A 23,235-nucleotide genomic window follows, 5' to 3' on the forward strand; every position below is an offset into this window, starting at 1 on the left:
TGATGTCATTTTTGTTATTTAAACTAGTTAAAGAACAGTTTAAAAAAGTTCTGTCTTGGACGTCCGTGTGTCTGTATGTGCGGATCCTTTTTCTTGTTAACACGATAGCGACCGAAATACTTTACTAATCGAGTCTTTTTTTTTCTCTTACGCTTGAGTATGCTCAGGAATAGAACCCTTTCATTTTTCAGGGTCTGATTCGATGTGGTTTAATTGTTATTAAATAAACAAAAATAATAATTAATAAATATTTATTAAAAAAAAATTATGAGGCGTGCACTTTTGGATTTTCCAAATTATTTAAAGTTGCATTTATAAATTATAATATGTAGGCGCAATTTTATTATAGATATGTACGCATGCGGGGTTGGGAGATTTCTAAATCGCATGCGACGGTGACGGTACACCGTAGAGCAGGCTCCAAGGAGATGTTCGTTTGCAAAAATAGCGGACCTAAATCTGACTTCTGATATATATTGTATAGATCCCAGACATCCTATAAACAGATGTTGCCAATCAGTTTTGTGGTCCCCCTCCCCCCACCCCGGTAATTAAATATGGCATACAAAGAAAAAAAGAAAAATTTCCAAAACATGCCGTGTGGGGTATCAAATGAAAGAGCTTATTGAGTAGATCACGAATATATAGCATACTATAACATTTCTTACACTTTCTCTATGATTTTTTAGAAAATTTACGAAAATGGTCCATTTTTGAGTTAACTTTAAACCACTTTAGGTTGAAAACTCATGAATATATTTTTTAAATTATTATTTTAAATAATTAACAATAGTCCATTGTTAACGATTCAATAGTTCGTACAGTGAAATAGTTGCATGGGGGAGTGGGGAGTGCATTCAAAGATGGCGAGTATATTTTCAAGTTTAGAAGAGGCTGATGAACACAGCTGATGAAGTTAAGAGGCTGATTCAAGAATGTTCTGCCATATTTTTCATTCTGTCAAACACAACGACAGTGCAGAGACAATTATTCTAAGCCCTGACACCGATATTTTTGTATAAGACCTTTATTTCTGGCATAAACTTGAAAATATACTCGCCATTTTTGAATGCTCCCCCCACTCCCCCATGCAACTATTTCACTGTTTTATAACTATTTAACTATTGAATCGTAAACAATGGACTATTGTTAATTATTTAAAATAATAATTTAAAAAATATATTCATGAGTTTTCAATCTATAGTGGTTTAAAGTTAACTCAAAAATGGACCATTTTCGTAAATTTTCTAAAAAAATCATAGAGAAAGTGTAAGAAATGTTATAGTATGCTATATATTCGTGATCTACTCAATAAGCTCTTTCGTTTGATACCCCACACGGAATGTTTTGGAAATTTTTATTTTTTTCTTTGTATGCCATATTTAATTACCGGGGTGGGGGGAGGGGGACCACAAAACTGGTTAGCAGCGTCTGTTTATAGGATGTCTGGGATCTATACAATATATATCAGAAGTCAGATTTAGGTCCGCTATTTTTGCAAACGAACATCTCCTTGGAGCCTGCTCTATATTGAGTATTGACTTGTAACTTTCATTGGTTTTTATCTCGCGGCTTGTTGTATACCTACCGTAATACTTAAAGACCAATGAAATGGCGCCAGTAGTATTTAGGACTACTAATTTAATTGATTTGGTTTCAGGCCTATCAACCTTTTGATATAAATATAAATAAAAAAGTCACTCAAAAATTTCAAACTTTTATTACTAAGCTTAAGGCATATGTGCTTTGTGTATATTATATACAAAATGAAAAATACTATTTACATTTTTTATTAATTATGTAAGGCAACCAACTATCAAATTTTAAATTTTATTATATATTTATTGCATTTATTTATATTTAAGACTTGGTTATAAAAATGTATTGCGGATAAAAATAGTGGTATTATTGCTTAGCGGTTGGCAGCCTTGTAAATATAAAATTAACGAATTACACAAAAATATTCTTCTGCTTATAAATAGTCCATATCAATAATATATATCATGGTTAAACAGAATGCGTATATATTATGCCCATAGAAATCTAAATAACAAGACACTAGAAGTCGTAAGCGCGCGTGACCTTGTCGCCACTCAGGTGACTTTCACATCACCAGTGTGTTCGTCACAGTTCAGTTGCTATGGAGACGTATGTGTGTAAACATGGTGTGTTTCAGCATTTCCCATTGCGGAAATTCTTCCACAAGTTGTAATTATACTAATAAAGGAATAATATTTCATCGGTAAATATTTTTTTTTAGAAATAATGCCGTTTTTCCTTAAAATTATAGAATATTTACAAGTATTACGAGTGTCACCATAGTAATCGAAATAACAATGAATGACACAGTTTCAACCTTATTGGAGCAAAAAGAAACAAAACGTCTGATATACTTAGGGATGTTATTCTAAAATAAACCGTAAATTCGTGCGTTAGGATACATATTAAAAAGCTTAATTTAATATTTAAGTTAGTTTTCACTAAAATCAAGTTGTCCAATAAAAGACATAGTTTACTTGTGTGTATTGTTTAGCTATCGGTTTAAATGTGTTGATTTTGGCGACAGCGGTTTTCATACGAATTATGACATTATAGCACTTCTATGTGTCTTGTTATTTAGATTTCTATGATTATGCCCTATGGCCTATGACCAACTCTCTAAGTCCACAAAAATTTTATATATAAATCAAATCCATGTATAAAAAATAATTTTATGCTATTATTAAATGGATTGAGTTCTTGTGTAATAATATTAACTCTGGTTAGATCCTTCATAAACAGAATCAGAAAGATTGGATATATTTTTAATAGCAGCTGTAGCTTTCTTCATGGCTTGTCTCCGAGCAGCATAAGCAGACATTCTAGCTAGTCTAGCTTCTCTTTGCTCAGTTGTCTCATTAGCAAGTCGGCGTGCAGCATAAGCAGACATTCTTGCCAATCTTTTAGCTCTCTGGTCACTTGACTCTGTTGCAAGGCGCTTAGCTGCATATTCTGACATGCGTTTGAGACGCACAGCCCGTTGCTCTGGAGTTTCATTTGCAAGTCTACGAGCAGCATATGCTGACATCCTGGCTAGACGAACTGTACGCTCTTCAGGAGTCTCATTTTTAGGGCCTGAAATTCGTCTACCGACCCGCACCGACTTGGCTTCAGTACTACATCCGGATATTACATCCGAATTATCGGTCATCAAGGGATCATCTTCAGCACTAACAGAGGCATCTCCTTCAATGCTAAATTCATAGTTTTCCATTGAAGTATCCTCATCTCTCTCTACTTTTACAGTAGGAAAATTACACGCATCGCCGTTTAAAGAGAAACTGTTAGTGTTCATCGTCTGTTCAACTGTTCTTATTGATTCAGATTTGATCATAGAACTCCATTTATTTTCGGACTTCGATAAGACCATTTTCTTCCAGGAACAATCAGAGGCACTCAGGTCACCCATATTGATTGTTCACTGAGAGAGGTATCCAAAGAATCATAGTTTGAGTTTAAACGAAATTAAAGGAATTAAATTAAAAAGGTCAAAAATAAATAAATGTGGTAAAAAACATAAATAACACCAATAGACCACAATTGACGACCAACAATCTCACAGACAGTTAATTGACAAGTTTTTTTTTTTAATGGCAAGAACAAGAAGTTAAATGACTATTTGCCAGTGTCAAGTAAAAAATTTACAAGTTGTCAGTTGACAATCTAAAAATATAGAATAGATAAAGACTATAATATATGACCAAGAAGCTTATATCTAATACACTGGAGATTGCACTATGACCATTAACTTGTCACAAGAAAATATAACCTTGAATGACGTCAGTGTTGTTTTTTGTCTCTTTCTGTGGGTGACCACACTGGTTTGTATATTCAGGATTTTTCTAAATAAAAAAAACTAAAAATCATGGTCTATAAATAATAACGACATATATTTTTAACAGTATTTATATTATAATATTACTGGTCAACTATACATACCTTTTTAATTGGTAGAGAATGATAGTTTTAAATAACGCTTGATAACTTTTGATCTCATACTACGATTTTTTAATTAAAATGAGTGCTACATACATTAAAACATCGTTTTGGTTACTCAAGCTTCAGTCTAAAACTTTTCAATATTCCAAAGGGAGAGTTGCATCGCTAGTGTTGATGTGTGGTAACGATATTACAGTTCTCAGAAATTCGTATGTCTTTCAGGAGCTGTACTTACGGTTACTAATGGTTTCATGGTGGTTAATTATAATATAATTAAAATTACTTTATCCACAGTTGAGACGCAGTAACAAGAATGTGATAAATAAAAAGGTATAGCACTTTTCAGAAGGTATTTTTTTCTGGACCGTAATCCTCAGGCTTAAAATGCAAACTGCATATTCTGGCATGTTGATAAATTTTACCCTTGATAGGCACTATGGACAGCCATTTATTTCTTGGAAAGCTGAAATAAGTAAAACAAAAAAAAATTGGTAAGTTAAAAGAACTATTAATTTCTATGTTAAAGAAGAACAAACATAAAACCACATGTGAGTGCAATATCGCTGTCGTGCGTTGTTTCATTACCTACTAGTATAAAAATCTTTGAAATGGTGTTCTAAATGTTCATCATAATTTTGTTAACTATTACAATATTTTCTCTTCGCTATCCGTAAAAACTCGTCATCATGGTTACCTTACTTGTTAAATTGGTTTATTGAAAAATGATGAAATTATTAGGAATAGAAGATAGATAGAAGATATTTGGCATGATTGATTACTAAAATGATGATAAAATTGACGATTTTTGCCATGAAAATGATTCTAAACAGGTAAATGCATGAGTATTGAGGAATATTGTAAATAGCGTAAATAAACACTTGCCTGTGAAATTTTATGCCAGAATTTGGTGTCCAAAAACTTCTGCAATTTTTCACAATGCAATACATTATTTATATTCGGAAAATATTTATTAAATACGCAACAATATTAACTTAAATATTCGAAGCGACGCAATTTTTTTGACACTTATGCCATATTGTCAAAGTGAGAGTTGCTACAATTTTACTATGGTAAAACTACCCATAATCAGGGAGTATCGCTTTTTAATAATTGGTTCAGATACTTATTTTATTTAGCATAAATAATAATTGTCTCATCCAACAATGCTTCTGAATGACGTTGTTGGCAATTTATCAACAAACTCATGTACAAAAACTAACCTTTTGCACAGAATATTACAGCATACATAGTAGCCTTAGGAAAACTTCGTATTAACAGTGGCAATACCAAGTTAGGTGTGAAAGTGATAAAACACAACAACTGGGCAATATTTTCTTGTTACACGTCAAATGTTCATACCGAAATCTCCAGTGTATAAGATATTTATGCTTCTTTTATATGACTGTACCACAGCCTTATAAATTATTTATGAAGAGTTACCACAAATATCGATTCCTCAGGGAATATGGGAATATATCACTATATCTATCACAAAAGCAACACAAATCCACTAGTTATGTTATAATTATTCTGAAAGTAGGTACTAATAAATTTTAGAAGTAAATTGTTTCTAATTAAATGGTAGATATTAAATATCTTTGGTCAAATAAAATGCTACAAAAGGCACGCGTCAGCAATGTTTTGAACTTAGATTACATATTACAAATTACAATGGTATAGAGCGCGTGTATTGCACAAATTGCTTAGTGCGGATCTAGTCCATTGAAATGTTACATTTTTTTGGCCTAACCTTGCGTTTTTTAGAGGACGCAATTTACACAGTTGACAGATATATACTACGTACATACAGTTATAGCATCTACAGACGCTCCGATTTGGTTGGTGCCAACCATCCGACCACGACCAAATCGGAAAGTGTAGAGAGCGGTCGGTCCGACATAATTATTATTAATATTGGTTTGACGTGGTCGGATGCGCCGGCGGTACCGACCAAACCAACTTCCTATCCGATCCAACCAAATTGGAACGTCTGGAAGCTTTGTTCCGACCAAATCGGCTCATTCCATAGAGTAATATAGGTAATTGGCTCATTCACATTCGCAACGCCGCCGGTGTAGGACGTCAACATGAATGCCGAGGGAGTTACGGTCACCGAACGTGACATATTAATAAAATTGCTGGAACTATATAAAGACTTTCCCTGTTTGTGGGACTTAAGTAACAAAGATTACGCAAATAGAGATGCCAGAAATCAAGCGTATTTTATTATGTTAGAAGTATTAAAAAAAATTGACAGTGCGGCTACATTAAAAACCTTAAAAAATAAGTTGTAAGAGCCGCATATGACTGTAATTTTCTCTATTTCTATAGTAGAATTTAGCCCATTCTCTTCGTACTATGGTCAACTGACATATTACTCTATGGTCAACTGACAGCTGGAAGGCCAACCGTCGGACAATCTGTAGCAATGTTGGAATGGTTGCCTTGTCGGTTCCGATATGGTTGGCACCAACCAAATCGGAGCGTCTGTAGATGCTCTTAGGAAACTAAGCCCCCCCCATGAAATTATGACGTATAGCTATAGGGCTGTTACTTTTTGATATTTAACCGACTTGAAAAATAAAGGAGAAGGTTATCAATTCGGCCTGTATATTTCTGTTTGCTTTTTTTCACAGTTGATTTTGTGGTAATTTGGAGATTAAAACCCGTTAAAATACAAAAATGGTGTAGCCTAAATATGAATTTACAAGAAGAAACAATCCGAATTAATACAGCTTGTAAAAGTAAATACCTACGTTTTTATCAGTTCTATATTTCGAAATCTAGTTTTGTTATGGACGCCGAAGGCTATTTAATGTACCTAAATTATTTATAATCTTATATATAAAAATGAATCGCAAAATGTGTTGGTAAGCGCATAACTCGAGAACGGCTGAACCGATTTCGATAATTCTTTTTTTATTATATTCCTTGAAGTACGAGGATGGTTTTTATGCAGAGAAAACGTAAATATGTAACCACGGGCGAAGCCGGGGCGGACCGCTAGTGCTTGATATTTGTATTATACATATATTCAATAATTATTTTAAACCAGAATTTACAATACTTGTATGTAGGTATACCTACTAAATTATTTTTAAAACGATAAATTAAATTAAATTAAAAAACACAAAATATGCAAAAATAAATTAAAATTATTATTATACGAGCATAGAACCTCTACCTTTTTGTTTTAGGAAGAAAAAGAAAATAGTTTGACAGGCTTAGTGCTTGACAAAGTGGAGACGCCACGTATCGATAAAAATACAATAATTATAATATCTATCTTTTTCTTCCCTAATATTTACGTAATAGGCATGACGAAAGATTTTCAAAACCTCTTCCATAATGTGTGTATACGTTTATTAAACAAGAAAAACCCTATATTTCGCTAATATACTTAAATTTAGCGAAGATAAAAGCTATTTTTCAAAAAATATTTATTAACTGTGACAAAACAGCTCACAGGTGTCATGGCGTAGGCGTGACGTCACTATTACGTAAATACGTAATTATCTGTATGCATAGCGAAGCAAAATTAAACAAATATTTAATTATTAAGTATTATAGAATCTAATTTCAAAGTTTATAAGTGGTGTGCAGTATTGCAATGTGAATCTACATAAAAATAATACCCAAAAAAAGTATTAAAGAGAAAATAATATGAAATGATTGTATAAATTGGACGGAGAGAAACCCGAACCACATATTCGTGAATTCGCAATTATATTTCTGTTCTGAGTCGATAAAGCATACGTTAAAAAATAGAAAATAAATAAAAATGCGATTCTCAACATATTCATAACAACAAAATATACCTGACGCGAAGCTGTTTACATAGACGTGACGTCACGCGTGTTTCAGTCAAGATGGCCGACTGCAGAATTTCAATGTTTTATTTTATTGATAATCTCATTAATCTTAATGTTTTTACTATTTCTAAGTGACTATTTTTAATTTATTTATTATAAATTTTCCCTTAAAAACACTAATTCGATCATTTATGGATACTGTCGTCATGCCTATTATGCACATAAATTTAAACAAGATTTTTTTAAGGTTTCCTTTTTTTATATTTTCGTGCTCTTCTAGATTGCGTAAAAAATAGATGCGATCTTTAAACAGACTGGACTCCTAATAGGTACTATTTGTAGCTATCATTTTGATAGAAAATATGTCAACATAATATAAAACTCATACTGCCATATCTATAGAAATTAAAAAATAGTCTCTTTTTAACTTCTAGTCAGATATGGTATTTACAAATATATTTATTGAAAGGGATACAAACTGAAACAATCGATATTTATTTAATGTGAATTGACATCACTTTAAACTTTTTTCCATACTATATTCAAAATCTGTGGATGTGTCACCCGCTACTATCGATCCCCCTCAATAGCCTTGTAAACACGCTTGATGGGGGGGGAGCCATTTCGAACATTTTGTATGAAGTTTCCTTACTGTATGTATCTGTATATTGTGCAATTTACGATATATCTCTTAAACTATTTATCTGATAAAAAAATATCGTAAGATTATTTGTTGCAAATTAAATTCTCTACAACTTTGGTCCAGCAACTTTTTGTCGTAGAACTATAAATAAAAAAGTTATAAGCGAAAATGTTCTGAAATAAGAGCCATTTATATTTTTCCATAAAACTTTTTTTATCATTTTACGAAGAAATGATATCAGACCATTTTTGTAGATTGTTTTACGAGAAACAACTTTTATCTATAACATTTTTTCAGTACGTTAATAGCTAAGGTTTTACAGCGCTCTGAAGAGACTATTTTGCAGTACTCTTTACTATACGTATATTGGCTATTGGCTCTTTCCCCAGACTCCAGAACAATGGAAGCACACTGCAGAACATTTCAGACCTGCTTTTCGACTTAAAAAAAACGCGCTTCCAGACTCTACCTCCTGGGTGGTGGAGAAAATATTCAATAATTACTAATACATATTGCAAAATTAATTATTAAAAATAGTATAATAGCAAAAAAAAAACTATTACTGATAACAAATAATTAAGTACACACATAATATATGTATACTGTATAGTTAAGGGTACTGAAAAATAGTACTTACTTCGGAGCGCTGTAAAACCTTATCTATTTACTTAATGAAAAAATGTTGTTTATAAAAGTTATTCCTCGAAAAACAATCTACAAAAATGGTCTGATATCATTTCTTCGTAAAATGATTAAAAAAAGTTTTGTTGAAAAATATAAATAGCTCTAATTTCTGAACATTTTCGCTTATAATTTTTTTATTTATAGTTCTACGACAAAAAGTTGCTGGGCCAAAGTTGTAGAGAATTTAATTTGCAACAAATAATGCTAAAAAAATTTTTTATCAGATAAATAGTTTAAGAGATATGTCGTATAAACCATTTCAACCGCTATGGGGCAAGGGACAAGGGTGGCGACCCCACAAACTTGGTGATAGCTTCACACTGACTCCCCCTACACATCAAAAAAATAAAATTGCGTCCTCTAAAAAACGCAACCCCAAATGTAACTTTTCAATGGACTAATCGTTGGCAGATGAGCTATAGATACTTTATAGATGTGTGTGTGACCAATAGGGATGGGTAGATATCAATTGCGTGTTGAGCTATCGATAAGTTATGTAAATAAAAATGTATCATATGTAAATTTTATGTTCAATATATGTTATTAAAGAAGAAATGTATGAATAAAGTTTAAATATATAATTTTAAATTTGTTTACCAACTGAATAAAGTTTGTTTATTCCATTTAATTGGAATATCAGAAAAACGTGAGTACTTTTTAAATAATAAAGTTAATAAAAAAAGATCGGGTTTAGTGCTATTTCTTTAATAATAAATCAAACAATAATAATAATGTTATAAAATTTAAAAAAAAAATAAGAAATAATTAATAATTTAAAATGATAATAAAATAAATAACATTAATAATTTTTTTATTTAATTTTATCCATTCTACTATCAAAATCTTCAAAATCAATTTAGCGATTAAAATATAATATCGTAACATTACATACTTTACATTTACACTATGTACACATATTTGATCGATTGATGTGATAAACATGGGTATGTAATATGGGGAAATTGTTTGAGCCAAAATCATTTTTTACTGTGTGTAACTCAGAAACGGTAGGATATATGAAAAAATGATTTAGGTACAACTTGTAGATAATTTTATGGCCTTTCAACTTTTCCTTGAAAGTTTTTCTCTAACATGTACAGTTTTTGAGATTTAAGCGAAAAATGAAAAAATGGACCCATTCCCCCCTCCCCCCACTCCGGGGCTCCTCCTAGTGTCCCGGGGTTTTAGTATGTTTATTACCTAGGGACTCTTGACATGTTTGCGAAGAAACATCTTACGTTACTAACTCACGCATTCTAGACCCCCCGTGGAGGGACTCATTCAATGGACTATTGCTCTTGAATTTTTTTCATATTTACCAATAAACATGGTGAAATGTGCAGTTCTATCTTGCAAAAACGATACTAGAAAATACACAAAATTGAAATCCAGTATCACATTTCATCAGTAAGTCGATTGTTATACTTATTTTTATGAAAATAAATCTAGCATCGCGGGGTAGAGGGGAGGTGGGTGGCGGACACGCACAGGCTCGCTCGCGCGCCTCACTGCCGCCACGTGATCGTAGTGATGTGACCTGACCAACGCTGTACTCGATATAAAGTTTACTAGAAGAACTATATTTTAACAAATTATTTATTTAACTTTAAAATTAAAACTCTTAAAAATGTATTATAAATAAATTTGTGGTGTGTTTTGTATGATACACTTTCTAATATTATGAATGCGAATGTTGAATCTATCAGTACCGGTCACAAGTTGCACATTTGAGTTTTATTGGAAGAAAAAAAATAAAAAGTTCAAGTATCGTAACTACCCTAATAAAATCCAATTCCCCGTAAAGGCCTCCGTGGTGGGATCTGGTATTTTTATCAATGATAGACCTAATTATGAGCAATCTATCTGTAGCGGTCACAAGTTGCACTTTTGAGTTTTTTGGAAGAAAAAAATAAAAAGATCAAGTTCAGTAACTCAAACTACCTATAATATTTTGACAATCGATTCCTCCTAAAGGCTTCCATGGAGGAATGTGTTTATTTTACCAATTATAGACCTAATTAAGAGCAATCTATCAGTACCGGTCACAAGTTGCACATTTGAGTTTTTTGGAAGAAAGAAATATTTTTTGATCGATTGATGTGATAAACATGGGTATGTAGTATGGGGAAATTGTTTGAGCCAAAATCATTTTTTACTGCGTGTTACTCAGAAACGGTAGGATATAGGAAAAAATGATTTAGGTACAACTTGTAGATAATTTTATGGCCTTTCAACTTTTCCTTGAAAGTTTTTCTCTAACATGTACCGTTTTTGAGATTTAAGCGAAAAATGAAAAACTGGACCTTTTCCCCCCTCCCGCCACTCCGGGGCTCCTCCTATAGTCCTTTTCACCTATGATGATTCCTGTGACACTTCATCGTGTTCCGAATTACGTATTTTATTTTAAAAAGTCAAAATAATTTTAGTGTAAAATATTTTTATTTTATGGCGGCATTATTACCAAAAATATAAAAATGAAACATCTTAAGCTTATAAATGAAAAACAGTATTGTTTAGTTTAATATAATGAAAAATAAAATAAAATAACACAAAAATATAATACCTACACAATTCGCAGCGGCGGCCTTAGGGGGTGGCGAACGGGGCAATCGCCCGGGGCCTCGCTCTTGCAGGGGCCTCGCGCAACAAGCAACAACCCACCCAAGCAAATTTAAAAAAATTAAAATGTGTGCGTGTACTGAGTATGTGTACGTGTGTATGAAGGAAACGACGATATTATCTCGGTGCTGAAATACATAATAGAAAACAAATTAACTGAAGTTTACCCCACTATCGAAATAGTCCTGAGAATTATTGCCACCACACCTGTGAGTGTGACAGTTGCGTTGAAAGGAGTTTTTCGAGGCTTAAAATTATTAAAACATATTTGAGGAATTCGATGACACAAGATCGGCTTTTAGCCCTTTAGACTGGGGTAGAAGCCTTTAAAAATAATGTAAAGATAAAAAAAATCGCAGTCGGATGAAACCCATTAAAAAAGGAGGGGAATGTGATGAAAATAAAAGGAAAAATAAATTACGGTCAATCCGAGTTCGGGAAGTGGGAGGGGGGAGCTTTTAAGAGAAAAAAATGGTTTCTCCTGATTTCCGACAAAACTATAAGTCCTATAGAAAAAAGTTCAATGGCAAAGTTGTAGGTAATTAAAAGTTCTACAACTTTTGTATTCACAATTTTTTCACATAACCTAAAAATTTAGGTGAAAAATTCAAAAAACCAAGTTTTTGGTCTTTTATTTTTATCTACTTCAAATTTTATTTTTTTTTCCTACGATATTTGGTGGAAACTTACTTTATTATGTCCCAAATACACTGTAATTTATTTGATTGAAAATATTTATTATTTCGCCTTATTTTGAATTAATACCAAAAAAACAACCTAATTTTCAATCGAAAAGTCACCCGTCAAAATATCAGCTTTTTTCAAAAACTTGGGGTGCCTTTTATTCATTGAAATCTCTACTTTCATATGGTGTAAAAAAAAACAAACACCACCATAGTAAATGTTCTCAGGAAATGCATACAAACAGTGTGAAAATTAGCTTTTACTAAATCAGGCACACTTCTCGAACTACCTGAAATGTTTTTATCGACATCATTTTGCTTTTGAATATGCTGTAAAATATTAAACTTAGAACAGATAATTATTTTTCTTTTGAAATATTACCGAAAAGCCGATACAAGAGAAGATATAGAGTTCGATAAGTGTGCCTGATTTAGTAAAAGCTAATTTTCACACTGTTTGTATGCATTTCCTGAGAACATTTACTATGGTGGTGTTTGTTTTTTTTTACACCATATGAAAGTAGAGATTTTCACCAAAATTTTGAGGTAATGTGAAAAAATTGTGAATACAAAAGTTGTAGAACTTTTAATTACCTACAACTTTGCCATTGAACTTTTTTCTGTAGGACTTGTAGTTTTGTCGGAAATCGAGAGAAACCATTTTTTTCTCTTAAAAGCTCCCCCCTCCCGCTTCCCGAACTCGGATTGACCGTAATTTATTTTTCCTTAGATTTTTATCATATTCCGCTCCTTTTCTAATGGGTTTCATCCGACTGCGATTTTTTTTTTGTTTCAAAAATTATCTACTCTAGTCTACTTGCTATTCTTTCAATCGAAAATGACGTAGCTCATTCGTTGGATTATTGTGCTTTAATTAAAGATTTTAGCCTTAGGAAAAGCCGCAAATATCAATTTTAAAATTTATCATCTCTGTATTTGTTAATTTGGTAAATCTTTCTATGTATAAATATATAAATATTTTAAAACTCAAATTTTATTCATTTGTATAACTTTATCATTTCTCCTCAAACATGACAAATACCTAAACCAAACAACCAGACCTACTTTCGCATCACATACATTTCACAAAGAGCAAAGGGCCTCGCAAAGGGCCTGCCGCCCGGAGCCTCGCAATGCGTAAGGCCGCCGCTGACAATTCGTGTACATGAAATGGATCGTTGAAAAATCATAGAGTTGGAAAATCATATAATCGGCGCCCATCTTGTGATCGTTTGTCAATCGAGTCAATCGTCTGTATGAGTGCGTCAGCCTTGTATACAAGTTGCATTTTTATATTGATACTTTACGTGGTATTCTGTTATTATTACTAATTGTTATTGTTGACTTTTTGTTGCTGTTGTTTGCTAAGTTTCCTTAGTTAATTGTTGGCGAAATGCCGAAAAAACTAATTTTGGTACTTTATTCAAATCGATTTCATTTCCATATATAATATTATCGATTATCGGAAACAATTGATACAATTTCAGTAACCGACATCTCTACACGTGTCAAAAATCGATGCGTCACAGAAATCATCTTAGGTGGAAAGGACTATAGTGTCCCGGGGTTTTAGTATGTTTATTACCTAGGGACTCTCGACATGTTTCCGAAGAAACATCTTACGTTACTAACTCACGCACTCTAGAACTTTTTATTCAATGGACTAATGTTATTTAGAAATTTACGATGCGATTAGATTTAATTTTAAGAAAAGTCTGCATATAAAATCTACAGATTATCAGAATATTATATAAAATCTATAGATTATTATAGTCCATTTCACCTATTAAGATGATTCCTGTGACATATCGATTGTTGACACGTGTAGAGATTGCCTTTACTGAAATCGTATCAATTGTTTCCGATAATCGATAATATTTTATATGGAAATGAAATCGATTTGAATTAAGGACCAAAATTAGTTATTTCGGCATTTCGCCAACAATTAACTAAGGAATCTTAGCAAACAACAGCGACAAAAAGTGAATAATAACAATTATCCATACTAATATTATAAATGCGAAAGTAACTCTGTCTGTCTGTCTGTTACTCAATCAAACTACTGAACCAATTTGCATGAAAGGTATGGAGATATTTTGATACCCGAGAAAGGAAATAGGCTACCTTTTATTGCGAAATATGTACCACGGGCGAAGCCGGGGCGGACCACTAGTTAGTAATAATAACAGAATACCACGTAAAGTATCAATATAAAAATGCTACTTGTATATGTCATGGCCATATCGTAGATTTGCTCATTTCATGAAATGGCCAATTTAGTTTGGCCAGATCGTTAAATCGTCAACGTTTCACGATTTGGTCATCCACATTTGGCCAGATCGTCGATCTGACCAAACGTGGAATGCCATTTCACGAAATGCGACCATTTTTGTTTCTTTTTTAAAAAGCGATTCGATGAGCATATCTACGATATGGCCACGACATCTACATCTTGTTATTTAGATTTCTATGTATGTCTATATTTAAATAAACGGTGATATATATGAATTTAACTTGGTATTATTTATTTTCTTCAGCCCACCAACCCTATGCACCAAGTTATGCACTTACTAATACATAAAAGACGTAAATTTTATGGATATTATTTACATAGTAAGATGTAATATTCATGTATTTGTACTAACAGTGGCGTTTTTAAAGTTGCATTTACAAATTATAATTAAAATTTTATTATCGATACGCATGCGGGGTGCGAGAGATTTCTGAATCGCATGCAACAGTGATGGTTCACGTATACTGACTTGTAACTTTCATTGGTATTTGGTTGTTATCTCGCGCTGCGGGAATCCCTGCTTGCTGTAAATCGTATGACTTAACGACCAATGAAATTGCGCCATTAGTATTAGGCGCGGGACATATCGGGTGCATATATATATATGCATCGGGTGCGCTATTGGCATTTTGTATGAAATAATTTTGGAAAGGCGCAACCTTGGCGCAACCTTGGCACAACCGTGGCGTGCCGTCTCGACGCCTGTCCAAAATTATTTCATACAAAATGTATAAGGACGTGGTGCAAAACAGATTCAAGAGGTGCGCTTATGGCACGCCCGCGCCCCAGTGTTAGCAACCTGAAGTGAGCTGATTATCGTACCAGGGGCGTAAAATTATCGTACATTAGGCGTTTTTGGTTCGAAATTATCGTACTCTTTAGAATAAAGTCAATTATAAATAAATAAATCATATAAATTGTAATATTGATAAGTATGCAAGTTCTCTATAATTAATCTTTGTTTAACTACCGCTGTCAAATCAACGGGACACTGAAACCCAAACGTTTTACGTGCCTTAATATTCATTAAACTCTTTGGTTTTACGCGTGGTGGCGCGCCCGCGCCGCTTGTGTTTGACCCGCGCCTTAAGGTGATTGCAACGATCTGTTCCCAGCCAATATCCCGCTAGATGGCGCTGAATTCTACATTTCTAGTTTATTTGAGTTTTTGCGTAATTGGAATAGTCATCAAACCTAGGAATAGTCATGGCGGTTACTGAATATTATATTTTATTGAAATATGTTATATCATTGCCTTAAAATCCACCCAATTCGGTAAAATTATGCGTTTTAACATCTGTCATTGCATACAGGGTCGTTTACACACACAGACGTATACAAAAATGATAAAGATTTAACTCTAGATGGCGTGAATGTAAAGCGCGTCACACACGGTGAAGATACTACCTATAATATTTTATCTAATCTAGTAATATTTTATATTACAGTATCTTAAGGTATCCGGTATCAGCGTTCTGACCATCATTTTTCTTTTTTCGCTGTAGAACCGCCATCCTGTTACAAATGACCCACAAAGGAGAATGACCACGGGTGGTATCGGTAAAATTTTAGTTGTGCCACGTATTCGTTATATTGTTAATTCCTATTTGTATTTATAATGATCATATGTATCAATATTAAGTCTTAATTAAACCGGATAAATTGAAATAATAGTAAAAGTAAAAGTTTTTCTTTTGAAACATGTATGAACTTTCGCATTAGTAGGAAGTAGGATTGTTATAAAAATAAAAGTTATATTTGTTGGCGTAAACTATTTTATTGTAATTTTGGGAAATAAATAATGTCAAAATTGATTACCTACAATAAAACGCAGTTTTATTTTATTACCTACATTACACTATTGTTTTTTTTTTATCAAAACATGTATTTGAAGTAGCAAATATGATATTATGCTGATCCAAGCATTTTCACTCAAAACTAATATCACTAATGATTTGTAAAAGTAAATTATTTCAAAATACATTTCATAACCAACAAGTAAGAATAATTATTCATACAACAACAAATCAAAAACACTATTTACTATGGAAAAAAAACCAGGAAGGTGAAAAACATATTTACGATTTCGATGCACTCGACTTTTAGTAAAATAATAGGTAAAAATATTATTATGGTTTTGATCACAGACATATCTGTGGTTTTGATTTTAGCTACTAGTATCAGAAAGCTGCGTGTTCAATGCACGTCGGGGTCCCACAACTGTGGAGGAAGGAAGGTAGAATACCTCCATCGAATAAGTGAAGTTTCTCGACATACTCGATTTGCCGGCCGGCCTCAATGAAGATTGTCCGAAAGTTGTATATGTGCTCTGTAACGAAAAAATTTCGCTAGCGCGATTCAGAGTGAGGTGTCGTACAATATACCTAATGAAGTTTTTCATCTTTTTATTTTACTGCAAATACAAAATAAAAATTAAACAATGGTAATGTAAATTCTAAACAAACTACTACCAAAATACAATTAGAACAAAAATCATTTGACTTGTTTATTTCACCCAGAGGCCAGAGGCGGCTCGTGACAAAATTGTATAGGTGTTCACTTGAAATAAAACAACGAAAATACAATAGCGTTCGGGATGATTTATTACAAAAAAATGAGCACCACATTTTATAAATGTCTATAACACTAAAAATTACAAAGTACAGGCTATTTCAAAACGAATTCAATGACTAGGTATCAATAATTAGTAAATCACCGAATTTGCATTCGCGAGCGTAGGTATCCATAGTGTTTGTCACTGACGGTCACTGACCTCTATAACTTATAGTTATAGAGGTCAGTGGTGTTTGTTGTGTAAACATGTATGTATTTGAGTAGTTAGTAGCATATTCTGAATTTCTGATCCATGCCTATTCACTCAAAACTAATAACACTAATGATTTGTAACAGTAAATTATTTCAATAGGTAGGTATTTGAACATTTCCCAACAAGACGTAAGAATAATTATTCGTAGGTATACAAGATACAATAACAAATCTAATACACTATTTATTATTTTATTATTTACTAGCGGTCCGCCCCGGCTTCGCCCGTGGTACATGTTTACGTTTTCTCTCCATAAGAAGCTAGAGAGCTAGCGCAAAGCTACCTGTGTGTATTTGACCAGACCTGGATTTTTGTGTGTTGATTCCCCTATACCTACTATACATGAGATGAGGAGTCACTAAGCCCAGAGTGGTGGACGGGGCGCGCGCTTAGGTAAGACAGGTGGAAATTTTTGGCGAACTTTGAAACCATTTGACCACGTCTGCCATTTTGATATTTGAAAATAGATTATTATTACTATCGGAAAATAACAATGGCAGACCATTATCACGCGGATAACATTCTGGCAGACACTTATGAAAGTGCTGAAAAAAATACAATTTTGAAAGTATTTGACCAGATCTGCCATTCATATATTTTATTTATTAGGGTCTTAAAAACTTATTTTCGAAACGGCAGACATTTTCATTGCGTACAGACTTCAGCAGACAACAAAACTTTACAGACTTCAGCAGTCAACAAGACTTAGCTTCTACATGGTCAGATGTATATATGTATTACGTTCCCTGACCTTACATCAATGATTTACTTTATTAATGTTTTTATGGTCATTTACATTTAATTTTGAAAACTATGGAATAAAATTTATAAATTTGATGATACAAAACTAAATATACATTTGTAAAGAATCTCAAATATAAAGTTGTGTTGCAAATAACAAATCATCATTTAAATATTTAGTTTATTTCTTTATTTAAGAAACAATTAACAATTACAAAACAACATAAAAAAACACGCATGCATTTATTGAAATGTTCATTCATCATCACTATCGTATGGCGTTGTGTGACTCGTCTTCATAATCCATTGAATCGGATTCTGTAAAAGTAAAACGTAAATTATATAATAAAAGAAATGAGTCATTATAAACTTACCTAGTAAGGCAATGCTACTAGGTAAGTTTATAATACTGCTTTCCGAATCGGTGGTAAATTTTAAAATATGTAATGACGTTTCAAAAGTGCTTCTATAAGAAGTCTAATTGAATAAATAAATGTTTGAGTTTGAGTTTGAGTTTGAATGCCTTTGATGTCGCACGATGCCGCCGCGCCGCCAGTGTAGGTACTTCTGCTGCTACATGAAAATATGCTAGGGTTGCAACAAATGGGAAATAAAACAATTGTGATTATTACTATTATGATGTAATCATTTATTCATATTATGTACATTCAAAACAATTGCTATTATTAAATCTGATGTAATTATTTTTTCATAAATATATAATTATTATTAATTACATAATATATTGCACTGTGAAATATTTACGTATCACTTTATTTTTGATGTTCTTAATTGTCTTTTATAAAATTTAAGTGACACATTCGCATTGGGATCAACAATCCGATAAGAAAAGAATGGAGACAACATATACATAGCTTTGATTTCAATTCTACAGATACAAAATATACAATCTATCTAAAATGATACAACGGATGTTTCCTGCGTTTTCTCGTCAAAATACCGAAACAACGTAATTATTGTATAGTAGTTGGGCGTGAAAGTAAAAAAACAAATGAAAAGTGTTTTCCATATGATTATTTATTAAATTTACGCGATTAAGAATAATTTCAACGATACAATTTAGTAACCGAGAATTCAGAGGATTAAAGAAAATACCTGCCTGATCATTTTATCAAACTCTAAAAGAATTATGGTTATTTCGCATCACTCGGTTTATTAGTTTGGTAATAATTATTAAAGGTAGTTACAACCCTAGCCATTGAGTCGAACGGTAGGCAACACAATATCGACTTTGTGCGGGTACATATGGTACATTTCTTCTTGCTGTGAAGCGTAATTATTATTATTAAGATTTTTTAGGCTATTTTGAATCAGCTGTTCTAATTTAATTCTAGAAATTTATTAAAACGTGATTTTTTTTAAAGTATATTATGAGTTTATAAATACCTCAACCAATAGTTATTGTGTCCTATCCTCATTTCTTTATATCTTGGTAGTTAACTAAAGTGTTAAATTTACATAACCTCAACAACAACATTTACACTGCCACTGCACTAAAACTAAACTAACTAGCTCTCTAGCTATAAGAACCATCCTCGTACTTCAAGGGATATAATAAAAAAAGAATTATCGAAATCGGTTCAGCCGTTCTCGAGTTATGCGCTTACCAACACATTTTGCGATTCATTTTTATATTAGACTAGCGGTCCGCCCCGGCTTCGCCCGTGGTACATGTTTACGTTTTCTCTACATAAGAACCATCCTCGTACTTCAAGGAATATAATAAAAAAAGAATTATCGAAATCGGTTCAGCCGTTCTCGAGTTATGCGCTTACCAACACATTTTGCGATTCATTTTTATATATATATACTAGCGGTCCGCCCCGGCTTCGCCCGTGGTACATAATATTTACGTTTTCTCTACATAAAAACCATCCTCGTACTTCAAGGAATATAATACAAAAAGAATTATCGAAATCGGTTCAGCCGTTCTCGAGTTATGCGCTTACCAACACATTTTGCGATTCATTTTTATATATAAGATAAGATTATGTGAAAATAACCAGGAAGGTGAAAAACATATTTACGAAAACATAGTAACATAATATGGCTGTCGCTACAATAATTATATTTCAATTTTATCTTTTTATACCTAGTAGAACTGGCCGACGAATAAAAAAAATCGTATTAGAATAAATACAATAAATTACGGAACAAAAAAAGGATTGTAACTGAATTAGGTATGTTTGTTTCTGGGCGCACCGTTTTCGACGACGCGACGCGCGACGTAAGCGTATAGGTATAGGTACCTACTTTGCTAAAACAAACTAATAAAATTGTGTGTCTGTCTGAAAATTCGGAAAAGCATATTTTGCAAGTTTGTAATTACTTTGATAGTTTACCGATTTATAATAATTGTAATTGTAATTGTATAATATATTATTTGCAATGTGGTGAAATTTCATAAAAATCACGGGCCAATTTTTTGTTTTGAATCCCACCGAAAATATAATTGCGTTATTAGAATAATTAATTACTATACCTACCCACGATCAATTATTACAATATAGTCTCAAATGCATACTAGAGAAATATTGCAATTTGATTCAATTAAAATGCATAGCATACAAAAATAAATTCACAACACAAGAAATTCCGCGCGCAAATCATAGCGCGTGTCAATGAAATCAAGAATGTTTTATATCAAGCCGACGCGGACGACGACGCGACGCCGAACAAAAGTACCTACGACGGACGACCACGCTTCGAGTTGCCAAACAACATGAGTAGGTAATAAATTGTTTACAAAAAAAACAAGTTTTCCATTTTTCTGTATGAGTAGACAGAACTTCAAAACGCCACCTGCTACGGTTTATATTATGAACGATTGTTATAAAAATAAAAGTTATAGGTATTTGTTGGTGTAAACTATTTTATTGATCAATAATTTTGGAATTTAAAATTGTCAACATTGATTACAATAAAACGCAGTTTTATTTTATTACACTATTGTTTTTTTTATCAAAACATGTATTTGAAGTACCATATAATATTATGCTGATCCAAGCATTTTCACTCAAAACTTATATCACTAATGATTTGTAAAAGTAAATTATTTCAATATACATTTCATAACCAACATGTAAGAATAATTATTATTATTCCTACCTACAACAACAAACCTAAAACACTATTTACTATGGGAAAATAACCAGGAAGGTGAAAAACATATTATTATTTACGATTTCGACGCACTCGACTTTTAGTAAAATATAGTAGGTAAACATAATATTATGGTTTTGATTTTTGCTACTAGTATAAGAAAACTGCGTGTTCAAACTACTTGTTTGTCTGTCTGAAAATTCGGAAGTACTTTGGTAGTTTACCGATTTATAATAATATTGTAATTTGTATATATCGTTGTTTAAAAAATATTCAAACACAATAAAATATGATATACTGATTTATCACTGGTTTCAGTGATGAACTGATGAGTCAATTATAGCCACTATACTTTCGTCATACGTGTGTATGATTGATGTGATTTGCAACGTGGTGATATTTCAGAAAAATCACGGGTCAAATTGTCCCACCGAAAATATAACTGCGTTATAAGAATAACTATACCTACGATAAATTATACATAATACAATATAGTCTCAAATGCATACTAGTGAAATATTTTATTTGAATCAATAAAATAAAAAAAAAAATAAAAAATAATAATAATACAAAAATAAATTCACAACACAAGAAAATCCGCGCGCAAATCATAGCGCGTGACAATGAAATCAAGAACTTTCGAGCCGACGCGACGCGGACGACGAAGGAGCCTAACAAAAGTACCTACAATCATAGGCGGCTCGTGACAAAATTGTATGGCCGTGTTCACTTGAAATAAAACAACGAAAATAGGTACCTACAATAGCGTTAGCAGTACAAAAAAAATGAGCACCACATTATAAATGTCTATTTATACACTAAAAATTATAGAGTATTTCAAAACGAATTCAATTATTATTTAGCAATAATTAGAAAATCCCCGAATTTGCATTCGTGATCGTATTCATAGTGTTTGTCTACACTAATATTATAAAGAGGAAAACTTTGTTTGTTTGTTTGATTGTAATGAATAGGCTCATAAACTACTGGACATTTTACCAATGTTTGCAAGTTTGTGATTACTTTGATAGTTTACCGATTTATAATAATTGTGTACTTATATCATTGTTTAAAAATATTCAAACACAATATGATATAGGTACTGATTTATCACTGGTTTCAGTGATGAACTGATGAGTCAATGTTAGCCACAATACTAATCACTTTCGTCATACATGTGTATGAACTATGATTGATGTGATTTGCAATGTGGTGAAATTTCATAAAAATCACGGGCCAATTTTTTGTTTTGAATCCCACCGAAAATACATATATTACTAATTGCGTTATTAGAATAATTAATTACTATACCCACGATCAATTATTACAATTTACAATATAGTCTCAAATGCATACTAGAGAAACATTGCAATTTGAATCAATTAAAATGCATAGCATACAAAAATAAATTCACAACACAAGAAATTCCGCGCGCAAATCATAGCGCGTGTCAATGAAATCAAGAATGTAATTTTATATCAAGCCGACGAGCGACGACGCCGAACTAAAGTACCTACAGTACCATTTACCTTCAGTGTACAATACAGTTTACAGACCTACGACGGACGAACAATAATGAGTAATAAATAAAAAAAAAACATAGTTTCTAAGGTCATTAGTTTTATTTTATTTTATTGTTATTTTCTTTGAACGATTGGAAATGAAATTACTCAATTTTTACACAGAACTTTGATTTATTAGAATTATGCTCATTATGCATAAGATAACGAACGCGAATGCACGACATCTAGCGCGTCAATGTCTAAACATCGCCTTTCGTTTAGACATTGACGCGCTAGATCTGTAATAAGCGTAGACGGAGAATCCAATAG

General features: G+C 32.4%; 2 protein-coding genes across 2 annotated transcripts in view; one reads left to right on the forward strand and one right to left on the reverse strand.

The window, feature by feature from the left end:
- The window catches only part of Git (ARF GTPase-activating protein GIT1), a 109,881-nt gene extending 86,667 nt beyond the window's left edge, over positions 1–23,214 (forward strand). The window contains exon 14 of the mRNA XM_089698874.1: positions 17,797–23,214. The gene's annotated coding sequence lies outside the window, so the exon portion shown is untranslated. The remainder of the gene's footprint in view (positions 1–17,796) is intronic.
- LOC149485612 (uncharacterized) lies at positions 1,705–3,613 on the reverse strand. The gene has a single exon (XM_089698861.1). It carries the CDS (start codon positions 3,446–3,448, stop codon positions 2,753–2,755), a length of 696 nt encoding a protein of 231 aa, XP_089554987.1. The 5' UTR covers positions 3,449–3,613; the 3' UTR covers positions 1,705–2,752.
- Positions 23,215–23,235: the final 21 nt, after the last annotated feature.

Source organism: Colias philodice, chromosome 9 (genome assembly GCF_061535455.1).
Source record: "Colias philodice isolate Cphi_HAF_F1 chromosome 9, ilColPhil1 Martin Lab GWU primary, whole genome shotgun sequence".
NCBI lineage: Eukaryota > Metazoa > Arthropoda > Insecta > Lepidoptera > Pieridae > Colias > Colias philodice.

Excerpts from the sequence above, each read along its gene's own strand:
- LOC149485612 (XM_089698861.1), bottom strand. The coding sequence starts at position 3,448 with ATGGGTGACCTGAGTGCCTCTGATTGTTCCTGGAAGAAAATGGTCTTA.